At 40.1% G+C, this 25602-nt stretch overlaps 1 protein-coding gene across 3 annotated transcripts in view; it reads left to right on the top strand.

Annotated features, from left to right (window-relative positions):
- Positions 1–12283: 12283 nt before the first annotated feature.
- KHDRBS3 (KH RNA binding domain containing, signal transduction associated 3) overlaps positions 12284–25602 on the top strand; it is an 89197-nt gene continuing 75878 nt past the window's right edge. For all 3 annotated transcript variants that reach the window (XR_009742417.1, XM_061447687.1, XM_061447686.1), the window contains exon 1: positions 12284–12725. Coding sequence is in view for 2 of the 3 variants with exons in the window: in XM_061447687.1 (XP_061303671.1) it covers positions 12638–12725 (88 nt within the window). In the remaining variant the exon portion in view is untranslated. The remainder of the gene's footprint in view (positions 12726–25602) is intronic.

Genomic DNA, 25602 nt, shown 5'->3' with positions numbered 1-25602 from the left:
AAGTTAGTTTTTATCTCATGTTTTTAATATAAGAAAGGGTAACTAGGCATTTGTATAGAGACTTAGATTCTAAAAGCATAACATCATTATTAATATTCTTTAGGGTGGGTAAATATTAACAAACAAGATGCAGGATGAGTAAAAGCAACCTGCATAACCTGAAGTGGGATAACATTATATACACTGTCTTACAGCTCTAGGGCAAAAGCTGAAGTCCTACAGTGAGCTCTGCCCTGGTGCACTTGCATCCCGTAATGCTTTACATCAAAGGAGATGTCTGTAGGAATAAGAAAAGGCCATTACTGGGGGCACTGTTTCCAATTTTCTGGCAAGGCAGTTCAGCAGGTATTAATGTCCCCTGGATTCTTTCCTTCAGCAAACTGTTGGATTAGATGACTTTGTAGGGTCTGTTCCACTCTGTTTTTCTTCAGCTCTGTATCATGCAGCTCACCGTAAGAATGCATTGTCAAGGAGAAGATATCTTCTTGATTTTTCTCCTGCATGTAGAGGACAACAGCTTGTGCCAAAGCAATCTCCAGTTGACCACTGGCCTGTTGTGTTAAGGACATTTGAATATTAGTATTTTCTTCCATATGAAAATCCGGCAAGACTTTAAAATTGCCACAGCTAAATACCATAAATCTTGAAATGGAAGCATATGTTTCCTTCACACATTCCCACTTTTATGCTTTAATTTGTCCCAGCCTACCTGAAGTGTTTGTACTCAAATTAGATCTGTTACTAGTATAAAATTATAGCCGTTCTATTTATGCGATACAACAAAAATGAAATAGAAATGTATCTGGTTATACTTAGGATTGGATATTTTTAGGATTGCTTCCTAATCTTGCTGTGGAAACCTAATGCAATATAGAATATAAGAGATCACGTTATTATCCTTATAGCTATAAGATAGGCCATCATGAATAAAAATAACACATATACAATAATGAATATTAAAAATCTAATTATTTAGAACATTGTCTTTGTTTTACAATACAATCAAGAATATGGCACATTTGTGTAACACATTCTGTTTATTGAAAAACAAATACAAAATGAGATCATTTTAAGTGCATATTGTACCATAGGAAAAAAAAGATCTGTGGCAAAACACCAGAATAAAACAAAATCACAGTAATAAATGAAAAAATCACTAGCTGAGAAGCTTACAGCTAGGGACCCATTTGTTCTTTGGGATTGTTATGCTAATGTTCAGGACTTGCTGCAGCAGCAAAGTTGAGATTTAGGATAAATGCATCAATTACTAACTACTAATGCTATAAAGATATCTTTAGGTTCTCAAGGTAATTTAAAAGACATGATAGGACAAGGGGTAACAAATTAAAACTTAAACAGGGGAAGTTTAGTTTGGATATAAGAAGGAAATTCTTTCCTGTTAGGGTGGTGAGGCACTGGAATAGGTTGCCCAGGGAGGTTGTGAATGCTCTATCCTTGGCAGTGTTCAAGACCAGGTTGGACAAGGCCTTGGGTGATATGATTTAGTGTAAGGTGTCCCTGTCCATGGCAGGGGGGTTGGAACTAGATGATCTTAAGGTCCTTTCCAACCCTAATGATTCTATGATTCTATGGTTCTATGATTCATATCCTGCTTTTCAAGCAATGCACTTTTACTTCAACTCTGGAAGAGGTAAACTCTTCAAAAGTCAATAATGGCTTTAAACTGAAATAGGGTAAATTTAGACTAGACATTAGGAAGAAATTCTTCCCTGTGAGAGTGCTGAGGCACTGGCACAGGTTGCCCAGAGAAGCTGTGGCTGCATCCCTGGCAGTGTTCAAGTCCTGGTTGGATGGGGCTTGGAGCAACCTGCTCTAGTAGAAAGTGTTCCTGCCTGTGGCAGGGAGTCGGAACTTGATGGGCTTTAAGGTCCCTTCCAACGCAAACCATTCTGTGATTCTATGACAACATTAACTGTTTCCTTAAGAAAACAGAAGTGGTTTCCTTGGGAAGCATTGTTTCTAATTCTCCAGTAATTAAACAAAAAAGAAACCACCAACAAACAAACAACTATCTAAAGGCCTGTGAATAAGACCCAGAATTGAGGTTCTAGCCTATCGATGTATTATTTTTAAGGAAATGTGTGCTTGGATACATTTTGCACCTTACTAAGCGTTTCTTGCCTGAGAGTACATTCATGGCTGTACACTGCCAAAATAAGACAGTGCATCAATAAAATTCAAACTATTGATTTTTAGTAACTTGGTTTTGACAAAAATGTATTTCTCAATTTGAATCACAGAACTGCATTGAGTCAATATCCCAAATTATTAAGGAAAATGATTGGGGGAGGGAAACTACATTTAATTAAAATCTTGTACCAGTAAAGCAAAGATGTATTTTTGTCTTAACATTCCAGTTTATGCACTGAGCTACAATGGGATAGTCCTGCTTATTTTCCCTCATTTTGCTAAAACTTAATATGTGGAAAAGAGTGCTGTGATATTTGTGAACATATCAGGACTATTGTTTTCCAACTGAGTTCTAAATTAAAACTCTGGAATCGGGTCATTTTCACCCACTGAATTCTCAGGCACACTTTGTAGAAACAGGTTTTTTTTTCTTTCTGCCAGTGACTTCTTTTTCTCCTCTCATAGCCACATTTCTTTTACCACTCTGCAAAGCAACAGCTCTCCTAACAGTTCTTATATTGCTCTATTTTTGTGTGTTCTTGTCTTGTTTCCACAACACGTTTAGGACTCACAAATCTGAGATAACCTTTAAAATTGCTTTTGAAGTCTCAAAAGCCAATCTCCTAATATACAGTGGCCAGACTGTGTTTCCAGAGCACTTTCCCCTGGGACTTATCAGTGCTCAGGTATTTATTAAAAATGTAATTAGAATGAATACTGTTGTAAGGTTTTTTTCCTTCTTGTTACACCCTAAAAATTCCAACGCATTATCTGTGATTATAACCTGTCTTTCTGGAGTTTATTTCCTTTTAATAGGGCAGGTAAAACTGATTTTCATCTCTTAAGGTGAAATGGTGAAATTATCTAATCTCTTTAAACACTCCTAATACTGCATGCAATAAAGAAGGCTGTAAGACAGCTAACAAGATATCACCTTATAACTGCAAAGCTAACATGAGGGGTTGGGACTACTGTTGTAATATCTCTCTCATCTTATCATCTCCATGTAATTCTACTTGATGCTGTGAGTACTCAGCATTTAAACAATGGATGATACAGATATTGTTTTCTTCCTACAGTGAGACAATTAATGGGAGGATGAATCTTGATAAACAATTTTAATTGATACTTCCATCCCGGCTACTTTATCTCAAATAGAGAAATACATATATGGCTATGTATTTCACATAATCATTCTAAACCATAGAATTATTATAAAGAACTCAGGATTACTGTTCAATGTGGTACCATATTGCAGAGCAGGCAGTTTAAATCTCAGTTCATTCTGATACAAAAGAAAACTTAAAAATGCAATCAGACTGTTACTGAAATAGAAATTACTCTATTTACTATCTAGAGCAAGAAATACTGAACTTAGAGCTGTAATACTTAGCTTGTTTATTGCAAAAAAAAAAAAAGAAAATTAAGTTTAAGTGAGGAAACATTTTATTTCAGAATATAAGACAAAACCACAATGATAAGATGTTTCATTAGAACTAAATTTAACTGGACATTTTACTGTTAACCCTTCTCTCCCTTAAGAAAGGCTTAAGAAATGCTTTTTCTAAGACAGCTTAATGATTACTATGTGTGAGTTAACTCTGTTTAAAAGCAAATGCAATAACTACTATAACCAAGTGGCCTCTATTATATAGCAACTTTAGTTTACCCTAGTTCTCTGAGGATCTGAGCAGCCTGAACAACTGTATTTTCTGATATCGTCTCAGAAAAAAAAAACAACCCATCTCTAGGTTTCATGCAGAATAATGAAGGAAATGGGCCATGGGTAGATCAGAAAAGCATGGCAGAAAATAGTGGGATACAGAAGATATTAATGCAATTAATTTTTTTCAGGGATGGAGTAGATAATATTCTTCATTCTGAATAGCCACTCATTCCACTAGGTAACTAGGAAAAAGGCAGGGGTGTTTTCAAAGCTCAGGTATCCAGTAATCTCATAGGAGCAGACAGGAAAACACACATTATCATATCTCTTTCTTTTTAAAGAACACATCATCATAAACAGATAAATGTCATGAGAAACATCAAGGTCTTACTAAGACAACTGGTAAGTTATGGCTAATGAGGCCTTGGTAGCTAGAAAAGACAGTCTGTGAAAGACAGGCTTTTACGGGATTGAATTTAAGAGTAAAAAACGAGTAACAAACAATTTCACACTGGAAAAAGATGTCCTAAGAACAAAAGAGAGCATTCATTAGCACATAACACAATGTGCTAAAAGAGATGCAACCAGGAAGACAGGTATAACAAAGATAAGGGTGTACTGGATTTCGCATCATCTACGTTGAGAGAAATGAAAGAGGTATGTGGGACTACCAGATGCATCAAGGTTTGTAATATATGTTGATTGTTCAGCATTACAGAAGACAGTCACAAAGGGCACAAAGCAAATCACTATAAGCATACTACTCAGGAAAACAGGAAAGTAAAGAGCATACAGTTTTGCAAAAGCTCCTAGCAGAGGAATTTAGCAATAGTATAACATTCCTTTATAGGTACATTAGAGGATCAAGAAAGGAGTAATAAAGAAGTGTTTATATCCAAATATGACCCAGGAGAATAAGAATACACAAAAAAAGTCTTTCCATCATGATAGCATTGATCTTTTGCATCATTAGAGCTATATGAATTATTAGCAAGTATATATGCAAAAATGTCAAAATCTAGGTTTTAAATAAATGCAGAAACAAAGCCAATACTGGGGAAGGGAGTTGTAAAAATATTGCACCTTATTTAAAACTGTCCTGGGTTCAGCAGTAGCAGTCATTTTTCTCCTTCTTAGTAGCTGGTGCAGTGCTGTGTTTTTGACTTTCAGCTTGGGAACAGTGCTGATAACACCGATGTTTTTAGTGGCTGCTCAGTAATGTTTACTCTGACCAAGGACTTTCTGAGTCTCATGCTCTGCCAGGGAGGAGGGGAAACCAGGAGGAAGCAGAGACAGGACACCTGACCCAAACTAGCCAAAGAGGCATTCCATACCACAGCATATCATGCCCAGTATATAAACTGGGGGCAGTTACCCTGGAGGGGCTAGATCGCTGCTCGTGTTGGGCTGGGTGTCAGTCGGCGGGTGGTGAGCGGTTGTATTCTCTTCCCTTGTTGTTTCCCTTATTATTATTATTATTGGAGGTAGCAGCAGTGGTTTGTGTTATACCTTAGTTACTGGGCTTGAGATAAGAATCTCAACCCGTGGGAGTTACATTCTTTTGATTCTCCTCCCCATCCCTCTGGGAGCTGGGGGGAGAAAGCAGGAGGAGTGAGAGAGAGACTGTGTGGCTGAATTGCTAGCTGGGTTTAAACCACGACAAAAACAAAATTAGAAAAGACTTTTCTAATCTCACAAAATACTTTAAGCAGAGAAAATAAAGTTCATCTTGATGCCTACAGGCACCTCATATGATCAAGGTATATGTGCATGCAGTTCCATGACTATGTGCACTGCTACAACTGCCATTAGCAAAATGCCTAAAGGAAAGCAAAAAGCCCTTTAGATCATGGCATGCATGAATATAATGAAAACGGTGGTGAACTCACTGCAATGTATTCTCTCAATTACTGCACTAGAAACTGGAGAGACTGTGCTGACACAGTGCATTAGCTTTTCAGACCTAAAAAGAACAATAAGGTGGAATGCTAAATTTACCTGCTACAGATGATGCAATATTTTTGCTCTGCAGCTCTCATACATTCTATGTACTATGTATTCTACCTGGATACCAACAGTTCAGGCCAGGCAAACTCTAGCAACCCACTTCAGTTCTCTGGAAGGTGGCAGTTCAAGAAAATAGTTTTTATCACAGCTGCTGCATATGAGATTTTGAAGGAAGGTGCAATGATATACAAAAAGGACTGTTTGGAATTAGCTGTTTTCAATACCGATACTGAAACAACAGCAACAAAATATTATGGCAAAATCCTAATGTCACAGGGAAAAGATACAAGGAGATGCCATCTAAAATTCTACTACACTAGAAGGAAAACTGGTGTTAATCATTTTGGTTATGTCTAGGAATAGATATGCATGTAACTCTCCACAGTTAGTGCTTCAAACAAGTAAAAATATTTTCTTCTTACAAGAGCTGAAGAACATAATGAAGAGGATGACTAAGGCGTAAGTCTAGACCAGTTGGGAAGGATGAAAATGGTATTGGGATACAGTCTGAATGATTTCACAGATGATGTTTCCCATAACATGAAAGATTTAATCATTTCCTTGTTCTACTGTAGTATCTTAGCTCATTCAAGGAAACACACTGTAGGCTGATACATAACAAGCAGAAGTTGAGTAGCCCTCCAATAATGTAAAATCATAATAGTAGTTATATGTGGATACTATTCCTTATTTTCATCACAGATACGTGTTCAGAGGGACAGCAGAATCTAAACGTAAGCAGTTCAGATTCAGAAACCCTTGACTCTTTCAGTGATAGCACTATAACACTATAAAAAAAAACAAATGCACAACTTGAATAAGGCACATAGCACTTAAAACAATATTTTTGCATATCTTTTTACAATACAGAATCTTTGAAGTTGGATAGGACTTCTGGAGGTTATCTGGTCCAACCCCACCTCTCAAGCAGGATCAACTAAAGTCAGTTGCCTGGGACCATGTCCAGATGTCTTTTTAACTTCTCCAGGGATTGGAGGTTCTACAACCTCCTTGGCAACCTGTGCCAGTGCTCAGTCACCCTCACAGTAAAAAAAGGTGCCCTGCTGTTAAGCGGGAACCTCCTGTGTTTCAGTCTGTGCCCATTGCCACTGGTGCTCTCACAGGGCACCACTGAAAAGAGCCTGTCTCTGTCCTCTCTGTATCCTCCCTTCAGATACTTATTTATGTTAATAAGGCCTCCCCTCAGCCTTCTCTTCTTTTGGCTGAACAGTCCCAGCTCTCTCAGCCTTTCCTCATAGGAGAGATGCCCCAGTCCCTTCATCATCTTCGTGGCCCTCTGCTGCACTCTATCTACTACTGTCTCTTTGTGTCTTGTGCTGGGGAGCCCATAACTGGATACATGGATACAGCTCACCAGTATGAATCAGAGGATAAGGATCATCTCTCTCAACGTGTGAGCAGCTCTCCTCCTAATGCAGTCTAGGACACAATTAGCCCTCTTTGCAGCAAGGGTGCGCTGCTGGCTCATGTTCAACTTGGTGCTCACTAGCACCACCGCGTCCTTTCCTGACAACCTGCGGTTCAGCTGGGTGGCCCCCAGCACGTACTGATGCCTTGTGTTATTCTTACCCGGGTGCAGGACTTTCCACTTCCCCTTATTAAACTTCATGAGGCTCCTGCAAGCCCATTTCTGATATTTAACACCATAAATCAAGTTATAAAACAAATGGATGAACAGCTGCATGTGATGGTATGGCACTCTATAATGACTAAAAATATGGTGGCAAAGAACTTACATGCCTGAAAGCCTTTTTTTTTCCTAGCACAAAATACTTTCTTCCTACAAACCTTGTTTTTTGTTTTTTTTTTTTTTTTAAGAAACAAATGTAGAGAAAGAGTGAGTACAATATGAAAATTAGAGAACAAACCTTTTAAAATAAACAAACTTAACATAGCTGGTAATGAAATGTTTCATTAGGGACAAAAATTAGCCTAACCTTTGAACTATGGGGCAAAAGGTATAAAAGAGAAAGGTATGAAATACTGGAAGCATCCAGAGCTTTTGAAAGTGGCTCATGATAGATGCCTTGATATGACAGTATACTCTTTTTATACTACTTACAGGTATTTTTTTCATACTTTCACATACATGCAAGTTTGGAAAGAAAAAAGAAATGGCCACAGGTATATTAGAGAAAGGAGTGTGACTGTAATTTCAATATACCCAATAAAAATTGGCAAGTGATATATTGGAATACTAAGGCAGCCAGAACCTACTTAGCAACATGCTAATCAGAACTGTGGTGAGTCACATCAAGGACATATTCACTAGATGTGGTATTTGTGACAAACTGTTTCCCAAAATAGACCCTGCTTCTATAGGTCTTCAGCTGTGTGCATTTTAATGAGCTTAAGTCTCAAATAACTAATGATTCTCTAACAGTCTGTTGTGGTCTGAGCTTTAAATCAGGGTCCCAGAGCTAAATCAGAGTCAAGAACTACATTAGAAGCATGAAAGTCTGCCATGCTCAGCAGCAGCTTGATAGGATCATTGAATAAATGGAATAACACTCGCCATATGAAAAAAATAAATAAGAATGGGCAGTAATTTAGGTAAAATCACCCTTGTGATTGGCGTCTACTATATGCCATGTGATCAAGAGGAGCCTACTGGATATAAGGAGGAAATTCTTTGATGCAAGGGTGGTGAGGCACTGGAATGGGTTGCTCAAGGAAGTTGTGAATGCTCCATTCCTGACGGTTCTCAAGGTTGGGCTGGACAGAGCCTTGGGTGACATGGCAGGGTGGGTTGGAACTTGATGATGCTAAGGTCTTTTCCAAGCCTAACTATTCTATGATTCTATTGATGAAGCCCTGTTACTTCAGCTACAGGAGGCATCATGCTTGCAGGCTATAATTGTCCTGGGGACTTAAACCACCACAACGTCTGATGGAGAAGTAGCATGGTGAGCTGTAGGCAATCCAGGAGACTCCTGGTAATAATATTGCCTTAAGCCAGGTAATAGCCCTACCAGAGCAGATACAATACTGATCTTGATGGTCACTAACAGAAGTGAGCTAATCAGTGACAAAGATGGGAGGCTGCAGTGATCATGCACTGGTGGAGATCACAATCCTGAGGGGTAAGGGGCAGGTGAAGAGCAGTCAGGAACCTGAATTTTAGGAAAGCAAACTTCCAGCTATTCAAGAAATCAGTCAACAGGACCCCCTGGGAAACTGCCCTCAGGGACCAGCGAGCAGAAGAGAGCTGGCAAACCTTTAAGGACACTTTCTATACAGCACAAGAGCTCTTGATCCCCAGGTGTAAGAAACCAGGCAAGAGGCCAGCATGGTTGTGTTGAGACCTGCTGGTCAAACCCTAGGGCAAGAAGGAAAGAACAGGCAGTAGAAGCAAGGACAGGTAACCTGGGAAGAGTATAGGGACACTGCCCAGTTGTGCAGAGATAGAGTCAGATAGGCCAAGGCTGGAGCTGAACTTGGCAAGGGATGCAAAGAATAACAAGAAGGGCTTCTACAGGTACATCAGTCAGAAAAGGAAAGTCAAAGAAAGCGTATGCCCCCTGATGAGCAAGACTGGCAAACTGGTAATAACTGATGATGATAAGGCTGAGGTACTCAACAATGTTTTTGCCTCAGTCTTCACTGGCAACCCTTCTTCCCACACTTCTTGAGTGGATGGTTTACTAGGCAAGGACTGGGGGAGCAAAGTCCCTCCTACTGTGAGAAATCAGGTTCAAGACCACCTGAGGAACCTGAACATATCTAAGTCTATGGGAATCAGATGAGGTGCATCCTGGAGTCCTGAGGGAATTGGCTGATGTACTTGCCAAGCTGCTCTCCGTAACATCTGAGAAGTAATGGCAGTCAGGTGAAGTCCCTGGTGACTGGAAAAAGGGAAACATTGCCGTCATTTTTAGAAAGGATAGAAGGTAGGACCCTGGGAAGTGGTAAATGCCCCATCCCTGGCAGTGTTCAAGGCCAGGTTGGACAGGGCTTGGAGCAACCTGCTCTAGTGGAAGGTGTTCCTGCACATAGCAGGGGAGCTGGAACTGGATGATCTCAAGGTACTTTCCAACCCAAACCATTCTGTGATTCTATGATTCTGTGAATCAGTGCTTAAGAAGTTGGTGTTTCCTGCCTTTCCTGGACAGGAAGATTCATGCTCAGCAGGCTTTTCCCAGCTAACCACATCCTAGGCTGCTTTCTATGGCCCGAGGCTCATGATTTCCCATCTTTTCTGTCCTACTCTTGTTTTATTACATCCTAGTGAATTTCATTGGAGAAAACAATATATTGTGCTTGTTATGTGCAGGCTTGAGTTTGAACAACAGGGTAAAATGTGGAGAATTTTGTAATTCCTTTACTATTATAGATCTGGTGAGAAAAGAAGTCTTCAGACTTCCAGTAAGCCTTTCACTGTTGCAAGCCAGAGGGAAATGGTATAATTTGGGTAGAAATACAGTGGTATTTTTAAACACTAAATGTTTATTTAATCAGTTACCAGTGAGAATATGACTCTTTCCAAGAAAGGTTCATTGTGTTTTACTGCATTTGTAATAGTATAGCTACTTTTCTCTCTGAGGTCCTGTATGCTGTAGAGGGGCTTTAAATACATTTTCTTGCTTTACTGACAAAGACAGGGATTATTTTGCTCCAGGTCATCCAATAAACATCACACTCCTACGTATTGTTGTGTGTGAAAGTTGTATGTGTCTGCCTATTTCACAACAGATGGCCGCATTTCAGTACTTTTATAGAGAAAATGTATATGGAAGGTTGAAATAAAACACTCATCGTAATCCAAATTCTTCCTGTTGCTTGTATGTTTTAGTTGTATCCCTCAAACTTGATGTCATGCAGGAGAATTAATATATAAATTTGTAAATTTGTTTCTATTCATCCTGGGTCAAGATTTATTTGGAAAGGTGGTAGAGAGAATGTAAATCAAGTTTATTCCACACTGTAACATATCAGACATTGTTTTATGAGATATTCCAGCCTGTAAAACATGAGAAGAAATAAGATACCTTAATATACAGTCCTTCTGTCTTAAAGGTGAAAGAGCACATGTAATTCTGAGAAGGAAGCCTTAACCTCTGCTTCCAAGCTCTGAGTGATTCCTGGTGCTTTTTGTTTCCAGAGCTTCTTTATCCCCATCTTGCAGGCATATGACCAAGATACACTGCAGACCTCTTTTTATTTTCCATTAAATAGAAAAAAGTAAATGTGTGCTTATTTTGAGTCACACAGATAAAAGAGTCTTTTCAGTGTTTTTTTTTTTTTTAACTGTAGCTTTCACTTAAATTTTATTATTGTCTTTTCCAGTGAATGTTGGTTTAAAATATTACTTAACATCACAGTTTTGGCTTCAGTGATTGAGTGACTTTCCTCTGGTTTGCCCTTGTGCTGTGTTAAAGTCCATCACTGGTCTTGCTTCCTTCAGGCTTTTGTCACCAAAGATTCACTGATGAAAAACCTGAGGTCTAATAGGGAAGCTATGTAAAACCTCAAAGCCGAAGATCAAAGTGAATAATAATCTAACGTATTATCTACTAGGAAAAAAAAAAGGAAAATAGGCTTGCACAAGGTCTTTTAAAACTTTTTTTGCCTGTAACACAGGCTGTTGCTGAATCACAAACCCACTTATAACGGCCCACCGGTGTAATCATCGGAAGTAAGATTTTTCTGGCTAGTGTTTATGAAGTGCTTTGTGTTACTGGAGGGGTCAAGTATAAAATGCTGCGTAAATAAAGAGTACCGCTGTTTTGGTTGGAAAAAAGAAGATGGGGGGTTTTCTCCTCTTTAAAAACAAACCCTGCCCTTCCTTGTGGTCCGTCCGTCCCCCCCCCCCCCCATGAGCTTTGTAAGGCACCGCCCTGGCTGCCCTGGTTCCTCTCACGCGCCGTTGCCCCGGGTAGCGAGTCCTCAGCCGCTGAGTACGTTCTACCGAAGGAGGGACACCTGGGGTGGCTCCTTGATCCCGTTTCCCGTGGCCTCGAAGCAGCTCAGGGAACGAATGCCCGCAGGTCTGCCGGCGCCGTTGGCAACAGCACCGGCTCTCCTCCCAGGGGACGGTCCGCTGTTTAACGGAGTTTAATGGAGGCCCGGCTCCGCGCAGTGCCTCACACCCTCCCGGCTCCCGACCCCGTGCCACCATTACCTCAACACCGCCTCCGCTCCGGCAACCGGCGGGCGCCCGACAGACGCAGGTAGGTGGGAAGGGGCACGGATCCACCAATCCGAAGCTGCGGCCGGCCTCTGACTGACAAGACATACCGCCCAATAGAAGCCGTCCTTTGAGTAGGCGGGAAGATACCGCCCATTGGGAGGAGCTGGGAGGCGGGACAAAGGCCCGGGGCGGTGCTCGGGGGCTGTTGGGGGCGTGGCCTCGGCGAGAGTATTTAAGCCGAGCGCCGAGGGGCTCGCCTGCTTAGTCCGCGCAGCGCCGGTGGCTGAGCTGTCGGTTTATGCTTGTTTTACGCTCGTTTCTGCGAGCAGCCCGTCCCGTCTGGGCCAGCGGCTCCCGGGCCGCGTCTTTTCCCCTTTCCCAGCCCCTTGCGCCTCTGCTGAGGGATTTCTCCGCACCCCTTGTCCGGTTGTTTTGGGGGTGTCCCCCCAGTCAGCGTCCCTTCCCTCCCCGCTCCCTGCCGGGGGCTTGCGGCGCTTCCTTCTGGATGCGTCCCCGCAGCCCCGGGCGGGAGGCGGCCGGGGGGAAGCCCTGCCTCCGAGGATTTACCGCTGACACCGCTTGGGACTCGGACTCCCGCCGCCGCCGCTGCTCCCTTTCCTGTGGGGGCACCCTGCGCCCCGCCGCTGCAGGCCACCGCTGCCATGGATGAGAAGTATCTGCCTGAGCTGATGGCCGAGAAGGACTCTCTGGACCCATCCTTCACTCACGCCCTGCGGCTGGTCAACCAAGGTGAGGGACGAGCCCGAGTTAGCGAGGATGCTCCGCGAAGGGGATGCTGTTCGCTCCGCACCGCTTGGTGGGGTTGGGTAGTGTCCGTAGCTGCTGCTTCGCTCCCCGCGCTGTGCGCCGAGGAGGAGCTGGGGGGGTCTGTGCTGCCCACGGCGGTCCCGGAGTCTTCCCGGGTGCGGCTCCAGCATCAAACCGAACCGGAACAAAGGCTAAGCCGCCTTCCCCAATTGCTCCGCTTCCATAGAGGTGTTTTACAATAGCGAAGGGATGGCCGCTCCCCGCCCGAGTTATAACTGATACTAAGTGATATCCTGGTGTAGAACAGCAGGGGTCTTATGTATTCTGTCTGGGCTTAGAGTCCGTTAAAACCCGGAAAGGTTTTTCTTTTTAAACCTGCTAACACATTTCTGAACAATAAATCGCTTATTACCTAACGTATGTATAAAAAGGAGCTTACAACCTATGTCCTTTCCTAGAAACTTTTGGCTCTAACTAATGTATTAAGGAGCCAACGATGCATTTGGTGAATATTTTAAAAACCCCAAAACATATTTCTTTTTGCATTTATGTAACTCCAGATAACAAGTGATCTCCATCCTTTTGCATCTGACATGTCAGATGTGCTTTAAAGTGCTAGCTTTGTTTCAGTGATGCTGTACTGAACAGAAAAGTAATTGTGTGATTTAAAATATGATTATACATTTGGAACTGTTGTATAATTGGCAGGTGACTTTCAAGTATAGCTCTAAATAGGTGAACACTTGGTGCAGTGCTTGGGATGGTTAAGCAAAATAAGTTATAAACTAATCTTGTAATATAACTTAATGACACCTAAGATAATTTTGGCTTCAACTGACATGATTGAAAAGCTGTGCGAGTGTACTTTACTTTCCATAACAAGAATAGGGCTAGATCAATGTGGCTTCTTCTAATGCATTGTTGTAGTTTTTGATGTGTAATTGACTGTGAATGCCCATCTCTAAATCAGGAGAATCAAGTGTTGTCTGACATATTCTGGAATTAGGGGTAGCTGTCAGTTTTGGTTGTGGAATGCCTTGCAATCTGTAGCTGCATGTCCTTGGATTGTTAGTATTTTGCATATTTTTCCTACCTTTGAATTTGTAATAGTGCTGGTATTGATGGTAGGAGGAGAATCGTATTTAGAGATTTCTCTTGTTTGCTGTAAATTTGTTAAAATTCAGTTTGATGGCTGAGAACTTAAGGCTGCAAATTTGTGAAGTTATTCTCCACATTGTGTAGAATCTTTATTGCATATGTAAATTACCTTAGGGTGTTACAGATCTGATTTACTGTTTTAAACCCAGCATTTATGGAATTAGATGTGGTTATATGGTTGCTACCAAAATTGTGACTTCTGAGGACTATGTATGATACTTCTGAGGTGCTTACTGAAATGAGAAATTAGAGGACAGGCAAAACTTCTGCCTGCTTTTATCATGTAATATTTGGTATTTGCATGCATACTTTCAGTTCCAATGATAAATTACATTGCTAGTGAAAGAGTGTAATGGACAGGGATCCAACCTCTTTTTCTCTAGTATGACTCTAGATTTTGTTTTTGCTTACTTTGAAAAATCAAGTCTTGCATTAAATCTTAAGTATTTCACATGTTGGAGAGAGGCTAAAAAAAGATTAGGCAGGGTGACTGTCAAAATGCAGCTTAAAATGTAAATTTCTATAATATCCATGTAAAATAGATGATTTAGCAGTTGAGTCACCAAGGAACCAAGTAAGGTGAAGTGACTGTAATACAAGTGGGAATTGCGTGGCTTCAGGAGGAGACACTTTACAAACCCATCCTGTCATGGCACTGACTTGACTACAGTTCAGACATAAAAACAGTTACTGATAATTCTGTCCAGTTAGATGAAGGCAACTATTAGTGGAAATGTATATGTAATAGCTGTGGCTTGTACTTCATCTGTCAGGTCCTCTGAGCTCTTTCTATGGTAGTTCAGTGAGCAAGCAAAGGAAAAGGCTTTTATCATGTTTTAAACAGGGTTTGTTTAGCTTTTCCCGTGAGAATGAAATGTGTGTCAAAGTTTGGCTTCTTCCAGGTATGTGTGAGAATGTCTTAGCAAAGGTTTTTAAGTGCTTAAAATAACCAGCTTAATTATGTAACAGCATTTTGATGTCTTAGTAGCATTACATTTACTGTCTGTATTTACTCAAACCAAAAGGCTATAGATCAGCCAGCTTTCTGTAGAAACTCAGGATTGATTTGTAAGAATTGTATGGTTGAATTGGTAAATCCTTCAGAGATGCTGAAGGAGTTGCAGTGTGTGTACTGCTTAGACAAGAGCCAAATCACCAGTAAATTTTTATCCATGCTGAAATTTGGCTTCTAAGGAAAAGTCCTGTGTTTGACTTCCAAAATCTGTTAATTGTAGTTCTCATATGGAAGTGGACACATCTGCATATTATACTTGTAATTACAAATTATCATTTGGATTTGATATAATTTTATGGCATAATTCTAAATGATACGGGGAAAAGTGGAGCTTGACATGCTTTGAGCTCAGGGCAGCCTTTCAGCTGAGAAAGAATGTGGTGATAAGATGATGCAAGAATACTTCTGTGGGCAGTATTATTAACGTATCTCAGAATTAAGAGATGTCAGCATCTTCTTTTGCTCTAATAAAACCTTGTTTTAAGCGTTTTGAAAACATTCAAATCTCTGTCTTTCATTGTTCCTGCACATCACATAAAGTGCTGATGCTTCCTGTTGTAAATCGTTCAGGTATTTGACAACTTCTCTCTTTGGGACACAACTGCAAGACTGCTTAAGTTTTGCTTTAAATAGTCATTGGAACATTCAGGTGCTGCTTAAAATTCAAAACAATAGGAACCTTTTCTAGGAGACCAGAGTATATCCTTTGTTCTAATTAAGATGATTTACTGGTACACTTGAACACTAAGCCATTCTAAAAAGGGGTTATTTCTACCTGTAAGCCTTTACACATGTTATAGATTGGAAGTATACTTATTTTTGCATGTGTGATAAGGTGACTGTGCAAATAGGATTAATTTGCAGCTGGTACCAGACAATGGGGAGTGGAACGCAATGTCCAATTAATATCTTAAGTTCTGTTGTTGAAGACCCTTGGGGAAGATGAGGATCTGGGAAGTAAGAGCTTAGTCCATGTGTATTTGTGTTTTACCTGTTTGCATCTCTCAGGTATTCATCTTTATGCAAAAATCTGAAAAATGTTTTTGTATGTGCAAGTGATGCTCGTTCTCAAGGCAGGCTGGTTCTTTGTGTTTATCAATGTGAGGCACTGAGCAGCTTTGCTTTTCAACCTTTGAGAGCCTTATTTTGAAGGCTGACTTTGCACATGGGCTGGTATGTAAATACTGATAAATGTGCAAGTGTAATATTGATTGTCATAACTTGGTTCATGAGTGATGCTGTAAAAATATTGAAAGACCTGCAAGAAGAGTTTCTTTTCACATCTATGCATAGTACTGATTGATGACAAGTATTTTGTGAATGCTGGGTGAAGTATGTGAAACTGCAGATTGAAGAAGCTAACTGTAAATAAAACATGTTGATACAGGGGAGACATTAAAGTGGATGCCTGGCACTCGTTTGGTTTGTGTAATGTTAAATACATGGGTGAGGAGAGCCCTGTAATCAGTGTTAGGACAGCTAAAGTCCTCAAGTCAGAAGACAATGAGTCCTGGTGCCACTGCTGAATGACAGTTCTTACTTGTGTGGACTGTACCTGTGGAATTCTTCCTTACAGGATCATTTTAGCTACTTAGAGATTTGAGGTAATATCTTAAATTGGTGAGGTGTCCTTTAAATTGTCAACAAGATGTACAGGAATAGGAAGCCTTCTTATCAGTAGATGGCTGTATATGCTAGCTGTATACTGACTGACTTTACTGAGCTATGTGTCTAGTAGTGATTGGTAGAAGGTTGCTGTTTCTTGTCACATTGAGTAGCTCAGAAATCAAAATAGCCTAGTACCTCCCTAAATATCAAGGAGAATGGTGTTTAAGGAAAAGTGTACTGACTTTCTGCATTGTGTAGGGTATTAACTGTGCGTTTTTTATAGCAGCTAAGGGATAGCTTAGTGAAAATGCTTGAAGTAGGAGCTTAGTGAATTATGGCTCCATAGATGTTATTAATTTTTAATAAATCTCTCTTGGTATGCAAGCACACCTGGGCACTGAGGAGGGATTTCCTTTAATTTGTCACAAATGGAATTCTAGTTTTTCACAAATCTAAAAGATGTATTTGATTATATGTAGTAAAGTGACATGCATATGCTATGATATTAATCAGTTTGTTACTGAATCGTCCACTTTCCTCCGAGGACAGGTGCTTCGTGGCATGAAACAGATGTGTGATGCCATGTATTTCAAGTCTCTAATGGTGTAATGTGTACTCCCTTGCTGTGTCACCTCAAACTCTCCTTCTCATTGTAGTCTCAGCCATGTGAGCAGTGCTTGCTCCAAGTGTCCTGCTCTTGGAGGCTGGCAAAATGCTTTATGAAGGTCACAGGTATTTTGTAAAGCAAATATAGCTGAAGAAAACTTACAGAGTTTTAAGATTACTTTTAAGGTTATAAATTTGAATAAAATAGTGAATTTTGTGATGTTCTCTTCAGATGGATTTTGTTGGACAGCAGGTCACTAGGTTGTCTTTTTTAGAGGTTAACTAGAAGGAATAAAAATCTTTTGTTGTCTTCCAGTAATCAGACTTCAAAACAGAAGTCTGTGAAAATGTGTGGGTGCAGTTGGTCATTCATCAGGCTCAGTGTGATGCGAAATTGAAGTGACAGTGGTAGGAATGGTATGGTGTGGCAGCACCATAAAAACAGGGAAGGCTGACTTTGGTTCTATTGCTCTTTTCTTGAAAGAGCATGAGAAGTAATAAGACTTGGAGTGAAAATGGAGTATTTCAGAGATTGTTCCTGATGTCTCAGCTTTCCTTGTTCAGTAATGCTTCAGAAGTTCATGTTTTTGTGATGGTTGTGCTTTGCTTTTACTGCAGTGAAACTGCATTGGGAGAGTCATGAGATTTATTAACAATTAGATTCCAGTCTTGCTCTCTTAAAAGGCTGGGGAAGTGATTTATCAGATATTCTGGTCATGTTAACAGGGCTGCTGTGAAATGCAGCTGAAGATAATCATACATACTTCACCCTAGGCTCATCTGCTCTGAAGCATGACTCTAGCCTGCAGCCACTCACTGATGATCACATTTAGTCGGAAGCTGACTTCTAATTCACTTGCACACTTACTTTGGCAGTCAATGAGAGAGATCGAATTTAAAGGTTTCAAATTTAGACTGGCATGGTTTGTCACTTTCAATCCTTTTCGACACCAGCTGTGCAAATTAAAATTGTAACCTTCTGAGTACGTATTTACTGGAGAAATCAGAAGGTCACAGCACTGGTAGCCTGTGGCTTGTTTGGCTTGGCTTACATGTACTTAAAATCTATGTATGTGACCTTTCTGCCCTCTGAGTTTCCTCACCAACTTCATGTATAGTTAAAAAACAAAAGGATTTAAGATGTGCTTTGATTTGAAAGAACTGGATATCAACATTCAGGGTAGCCTCTGAAAGTATTCAGTGTGGTACTGCATGACTTTTTAATTAGTATTTAGCAGTGTCAGTAAAAAGCATGTTTAAATGGATTAACTGGTAACTGACACACCTAATATTTTCTGGTGAATTAACAAACTGTTCTTAGCTGAGCTCTTCAGAAATCTTGCAAGCTTAATGCTTACATTATTAATACTGTTTGGCAAAGAAGAGGTAAAGGACAGGACGTTCATACTGGGCAAGTGGAATATCTTGATAAAGTGGGGTTATCTATCCCTGAGTCCTGGGAAGCCAGAGCTCAATGGGAGCTGCATGGTGGGGATGGTAGTTCTGGGAGTTACTTTAGAGCCACGTACTGCTAGGTAAGTGACTTCCAGGTACAACACCGGGTAGAAAATGAATATCTTTGTGGCCTTAAGCTAAAGCTGTGAGGGCATACAGACTAGGGAATTTCATTTTCCTGACCTCTGGCTATAAAAGTCCATGTATCTTAACCTTTGAGAAGATCATATTAACAACACAGTGCTTTGCAAACTTGGAGGTCTGTGTGCCTCTTGCTGGTCTGATTGGTTTGTGACCATGATCATTAACCGGTGGTTTGAGTGCCCTACTACTGTCACAGAGGTCAATAAGGGGGCTAATAGGCCCTTTAAACTGATGATGAAATGTCTGGCAAAAAAATGCAAATGAAAAATAAAGCATGCTGCTTTAGCAACAGATGATTAACTCTGCAGTCTAAGCGCTGGTAGATTTTCTCTTCCCATCTTTGATTCAAAACAGGATGCAATTCTGGGTATTTGACCTCAGCTAAATTGTTAGGCTCTTTACAGATCTGTCAATGACTTGGGATACATGACAGATATAAGCTGGCTATTTATGACAAGGAATAAATTGGAGTAGTAACTGGAGGGGTGGAATGAAGCAAGCTGTATTTTTTGAGTATTTCAACAGATGAGCAGTGCATGCTTTATTCTTCGTGTGCTTATCCTATTTCAAAATATATCTTTGCTGGAACTCCACTTATTAATAGAAATTTATCGCTTTTGTGTTGTCATTTTTCATTATTTTACTGTATTGTCAAATTATAATAAGAAACTAGAAAGTAAGATGGTTTTCCTTCCTTCCTGGTCTCCATTTCCAGTTGCTGTTTTGCTGGCTGCCTTCCATTTCTTATTTTGATGTGTTTATCAGGCTTTTGGCTTCAGGTAGCAGACAAACAACAACAAAGCTGCAAGGCAGTATACAAATGTCAGTTTAATTCTTGTAGTTGGTAAATCTTTCACTTTTTTTTTGGCCTTTATAGGTGTTCTTCTATAGATCTTGATTTCCTAGGAAGAATTTCTTGACAAAATAATTTGAAACCGAAAAGATTAGAAATCATTTCAGTAAACCTATTGTTTTTGTGCTTAATCCAAAAAAAAAAGTTGCTACAACTGCTTGTGCTGATCTTGGTATAATGTAGTGACAGGTTCCAAATCCTTTGAGGATTTGCTGATTATTTTTCTTCAACTTTATTAATGCATTTGCATTGTATAAAAGGAATAGAGGAAAGTGCCTTTTTGTAGATGAAAAAATCTAGTGAGAAGTAAAAATTCCTTCTGTTGCTCTGACGCTGCTTCTGCACTTACTAAGTGCTTGGAGCATAAATGCATTTGTGGTCTCTTACTGCCTGTGATTATCCAGTAACAGTACTCTGGATAGCACATGTGTTTGAAAGCAAAAGGTTTTAGATATTTTCAGCCATGTTTTCCTGCTACTTTAGGATAATGATGTTTTTAAAAGATGTAGAAATGGAAGGACTGCTTTTAATGCACCTGTTTTTCCTTTCATGTGTCTGCTTTTCTGGTTACTGATAATGGACAAAGTTTTTCATTATTAGTTCATAATGTCCTAATTAACTAGAGGCTGTGATGAAGAGCCAGTCCCGGTGTGCCTCTGGTCAGCAGCAGAGTTTCTGCTCCGTGAGATCACATCCTCAGTATCTGAGGGCTAAGGAGCTGTCTGTTGCTTTTCTCCTGCTACCAAGAGGAAATGATGTGATACCCTGTATGTAGACTAGAGTGATACAGCTCTATGAGTTAAACTAGTAAAGTGAAATTGCCCTTTTCTGCCCACCTCCAAACTAATCCTACATGGTAAACTTACCTTTTGCAAAAGTGAAAAGCGTGAAGTCCATCACATCTATTTTATTTCATGGAGCTTTGTTATGCTTAACTAAACCCTATACCCCTTCCTGAGTTTGCAGGAAGTGTTTTTCTTCTAGACTTCTTTTCACACAGTTCAAGTTCAATGCTTTGGTCAATTTGTACACTCATGGAAGTTCAGAAACTTGGATTTTCACTTCGTTTCATGACCACTTCCAGCCTGCTTTTTCCAGGATCAACAAGTCCTAATTCCAGTGAGAAAGGTAGTGTCACTGCTGAAGGTTCTACCTTCCTTACTGGGTTTCCCCCAAGCTTCCATGGCATGTGGAAGAGTTTCTCAAAGTAAAAGTTTATTACTAATGATTTGACTCAGTTTCTCCATTTAAATCCTGATGTGCATGGGAGAGCTAATCTGCTTCCTTTCCTGCTTCACAGCAGATGGGTTGCAGCTTTATCTTGAGCTCTAGTTAATCACTGCTGCTTTTCTAGAGCTATTCTAATGATATCCTAGGCTGACTGGTCTGCAGGGTGGAATGTGGTGCCTTAGTACTAGATCTTCAGTCTGGAGAGGACTACCTTGGTCCAGTTTGTCTTGTGCAACAAATTGGGCTTAAAGATTCTTTTCACTTATCTTACAGCCGTGACCTTTTTATTACACCATGCATCCATGGTCTGGAAAAATGATTAGGTTTTTATCGTCCTACTGTATAAAAGCATACAACGAAGATTTATCATGCTTTTAAAGCTTACTGTATCTGCTTAGGCATTTTTTTTCTGCAGATGCTTGAAGTCTTCACAGAAACTTGTTAAGCCATGTGAAAAAAAAAATGCTGGGAATAACCTAAGTGTAGTCTATGAAGTGCTTGTGAAGGAATTAAGGACCTTTGAAGATTTCTTCCAGCTTTATTTTTGATGAATTTGGGGATTTCAAGCAATTAAATATTAATATGAGCACACTGTGGAAAAAGCTGAAGTGTTGCACAATGGATCTTCCTGTAATGTAGCTATAGAGTATCTTAAATACAGTGATGCTGAGATTTTTGAAGGTATAATTTCCCCAGGAAGGCTTTTGGATGCTCTGTATGTGTCAGGGAACTCTGTATTAGAGACGGGTCACTAGTGTATCACGCATTCTGGGCTGAGCTTTTTCCGAAGGGCTTTGCAGACAGACCATGGTTTGGAATCGTTCGGCACGTTGCGGTGCTGCAGTTCGGGCGCTGTGGCAGGAGGGGGAGCCGGCGGTCAGCCCATCCAGCCCTGCCGGGGAGCGGGGTCTTAGGGAAGGGGTGCCAGACCCCTGAGGAAAGCTGTTGTTGGGCAGCCAGCGGTTTTCGCTTGCAGCCAGATGTGTTCTGCAGCTCAAAATGAAGGTCCCTTCCAAAAGCCAATATACAGATCACCGTGGCTTCAGCTTAGAGAATCATTTTGTCAGTGTTACTTTCATAGTTTCACTGTGTGCGTGTAAAATTGATGCTCAAGGCATGAAGGCTTTAATTGGTAACTGTCCAGTTTGAAATTAGCATTGTCCAAATTGAAATTAGCAATTTCTGCTCGGCCATCTCAAAGGTATTTGTCTTTACGGCTCATACCTTGGCCACAAGCTCAAATATAGATGGAATTGCTGTGACTGTTTGGACCCAGGATTTCCAGATACAACTGGGATGCAGGTGGGACCTGAAACAGCTTTGGCCTGTGCTGTTCTCTTGATGTATTCTTGAGGTATACCTCAACTTGACAGCTGTCAGTCTGTCCAATTTGAGAAGTCCTCAGTGAAGTTTTAAAGCAATTCCTTTGCTAGGCTTTTACATCTGAACCTCTTAGAAGATCATGTACAGCTGATTATGGTAATTTCCCTGTACTCTCCATTTAGTGTTATTTCTCAATCATTTGTTCAGAGATGCATTTACAGAATTTACAAATCTCCAGAAATAATGGGCCTCATTTAGAACGCAAAGTAATAGTTCACATAGTTCAATATAAGGTTAATTAAAAATGCCAGTGTGTATTTCATTATCACATAAGTGGCAAGTAGCTGGCTGTGAAATCAGCTCTATGAAGAGCTCTAGACAAATTACCCTTTTTAAATTGATACCCTGATAGAGGAAAATGTGATTTGCTTAACCTGTAGATCACAGTTTCTTTAGACTTCAGTGATATGCTGTGCATTATGCTAACATAATGTGTTTTCTGCCTCTGAGTAGGTCCTCAAGGCACTGATCTCTTATGTTTGTCAATGGCAATGAGCAAAGCTTTCCATGACTGGTTGTCTAGCCTAGAAGGCTACCTATTATGATAGCTTGCATGAGCATGATGCTGGGAAGTTGAGTACTCTAGGCACTAAAAAAAAAACACTCAGCTTGCTGGATAGCCTCCTGCTTGGTCTTTCTGCTGGAGAAAACAGTGGAATAGACAGGAAAAACTTAAATCAGAAATACTTTTCCTTCCCATTTGGTTGAAGTAGGATGTAAAGCTGTCGGTTTCATTCTGTACAGTTCTTTCAGAATCCTTTGCCTAGTTGTATTGGAGTAATAGCTGGGTACAGCTCAAACCTGTAGTTTGTAGTAAATTTTTCAGCACTAACTACTCATTATTTGTAAGTCTGCAAATGATGCTACTCATGTCTTGTCATTTGCATGAGGTATTTTTGGCTGCCTCATTTGGAAGGCTTTAGTACTGTTATCGAAGCTGAGATTTGAAGCTTTTCTGCAGAGTCATCTGAAAAAGCTGAGTGCAGGGAATGCAGAAAGCAAACCAGGTTTGGCACCCTAAGACATGGTTGTGTGTGCTTGCAGTAATGGATGTCAAGCTGTGTTGTAATAAAAAAAATGTTAGAGCATTATTTTTCCCTTCATTTTATTGATGACTAATCAGCTATTTGAGCTCTGTCAGTTGTAGTCAATCGGCTTCTGCTAATAACCTCTTTTCCCTCTTTGCCTTACTGTACTTTATCAAGGCAGCTATCCTGCCCTGAAACTTTTACAGGTAACTAATTGAAATGCTAACAGAATAGTGAATGTGTTTTTAAGTTAGCCATGAAATGAAGAAATAAGAACAGATGGCCCCTTAAGAAAAACAGATTAAAAAGAATAGATGCTCCTGGCCAGCTACATAGTTAATCCCTTGCCTCTTGTCAAGAGGTACTGCCAATAGATAGTTATTATGCAAGGGTAAAATAAAAGCTGTATGAATTTATTGGGGGGGGTGTGGGTTTTTCCTCATTTCCAGCTCTCTGTGATAATTTAGTGTTATCTTTGTATTTTTAAAATACAGCTATAATAATTTGGAATATAATATGTTAAATTAGTTCTTTTGGTGGCTTGAAGAAGAGTTTAACTTTTCCCTTGTTAAATGTTCTTTACAGATTTATTATTAGTGGACAGACAGATCTTTTTCAAGTCAGTTAAGCACCTCTATTTTGGGGGTTTATGTGAAAGTATCACATTCCAGCATTTTGAGTGGCTCTGTTTGGAACTAGGTAATTAATTCCTGCACTTAAAAAATGAATGGATCAAGAAGGGAAAGTAAGAATTGAAACTAATATACATTCATTATGTTGGCTGGGCAGGAGCCTTGGGTGGCATGGTCTAGGGTGAGATGTCTCTGCCTATGGCAGGGGGATTGAAACTAGATGATCTTAAAGACCTTTCCAGCTCTAACCAGTCTATGATTCTGTGATTCTATAGGAAGGCTTATTTGTGGGAACATAAGTACCGATTATTACTGGTTCGGTCTTTTGTTCTTCCCACATACACTTATTCTTTGCTTCTCTCTAGTAGCAAGGAGTGATAAAAACAGTGTACCATATTAAGTCGTTATTGCTGACTCAGCTGTCCTTGGTTTGGGCACCCAGACCCTAAATTTCTTATGCAGCTGCATTTTTTTTAAATGCATCTCTTTTGTCCTCTGCTGCATCTAGAAGGTAACTTGATTCAGTACTTTTGGAAAATGGAGCATCAATTTCTTTTCCCATAGAGAAGCAATTCAAATGTCACTGAACCAAGGAGTAATGACACCTCGGGTTCTTGGTGTTGGCACTCTTCTTACTGTTTCTTGGCAGACAGAAGTGATGGAGCAGAAACTTGAATATATGGGCTTCTGAAGGCATAAGTAGTAGCAGCAGCTTCTGCATTTTGCCAGCACTACTGATCTCAGTGAACAGTTCAGATTTGTCTTTGCTGTTTCACCTTGAATGTAGTTGTAGTTTCCTGGCCATGAATTGTTCTGTGCTTGTAGATGCAGTATGCCAACTGCCTTGTGCATGTACTTTCTAGTAGTTGACTATTCTGTACAAAATCCATAGAAATGTACTGCAATCTGCTACTTAAGCTATTAAATATAGGAATTACTCCCATGAAGTTCATCACACACAGGCATCATTGGGGAAAAAATAGTAGTTTTCAGTTAAAGCTGGGTGTTTGAAATTGGCTATGTTAAAACTAAACCAGTAACACGTCTAAAATGAATTCATCACATGACTACATGAGGACGTGGCTTCTGAAACTGCAGGAAAACAGAGGCGTCACATTTTCCACTTCCATATAAGCATTCAATTTTAAGCTGTCTTCAAAACAAATCTGTAAGACAAATGAATTTGTAATATCTTGACTGCTGTTGCATAGAACATCATGCAGGTGTTCCGCTTCTTGCAGCTATAATACAACTATGTCTGTTGGAGAGAAACATGACCTTGGGCTTTTTAAAAGACTTTTTACTGAAGATGCTTCTTGGAAACGCATTTACAAACATGAAATATGTGACTTAGAAGGAAGTGTTTAGTTTTAAGCTAAACATGAAAACACCTTTAGATAAAAATATAATTTGTAACTGTTTCCTATGGCAAGTAAAACCATACTATAAGTGCTACTAAAACTTGTATATTTTAGCTTTTACTGAAACGTACCTTAAAGTTAACTGGGTAGTTATTCCGGATACTTATGCAGGTATAAATCATGGTCTGTTTTGTTTTCCTTAAAGCTGGAAACTTGAATAATATTCTACTAGGTGAATGCTAGAAATACTAGTTTAAGGAAAAAATCCAACCCTTTCTTTGACAGATGCCACACAAGTTGGAATATTACTTTCCTCAGTGAAGGTGCTACCTCGATAAAGCACAGAGGTCCTGCAGAAGACACAGGCTTACTGCAGACTTTGATCT

This window comes from Pezoporus flaviventris, unplaced genomic scaffold (assembly GCF_033815535.1).
Source record: "Pezoporus flaviventris isolate CSIRO_AGI_PZ_B2104156 unplaced genomic scaffold, CSIRO_AGI_Pfla_v1 ptg000007l, whole genome shotgun sequence".
Lineage (NCBI taxonomy): Eukaryota > Metazoa > Chordata > Aves > Psittaciformes > Psittacidae > Pezoporus > Pezoporus flaviventris.
The sequence above is the reverse complement of the archived record's forward strand: the minus strand, read 5'-3'. Positions and strand labels throughout refer to the sequence as shown.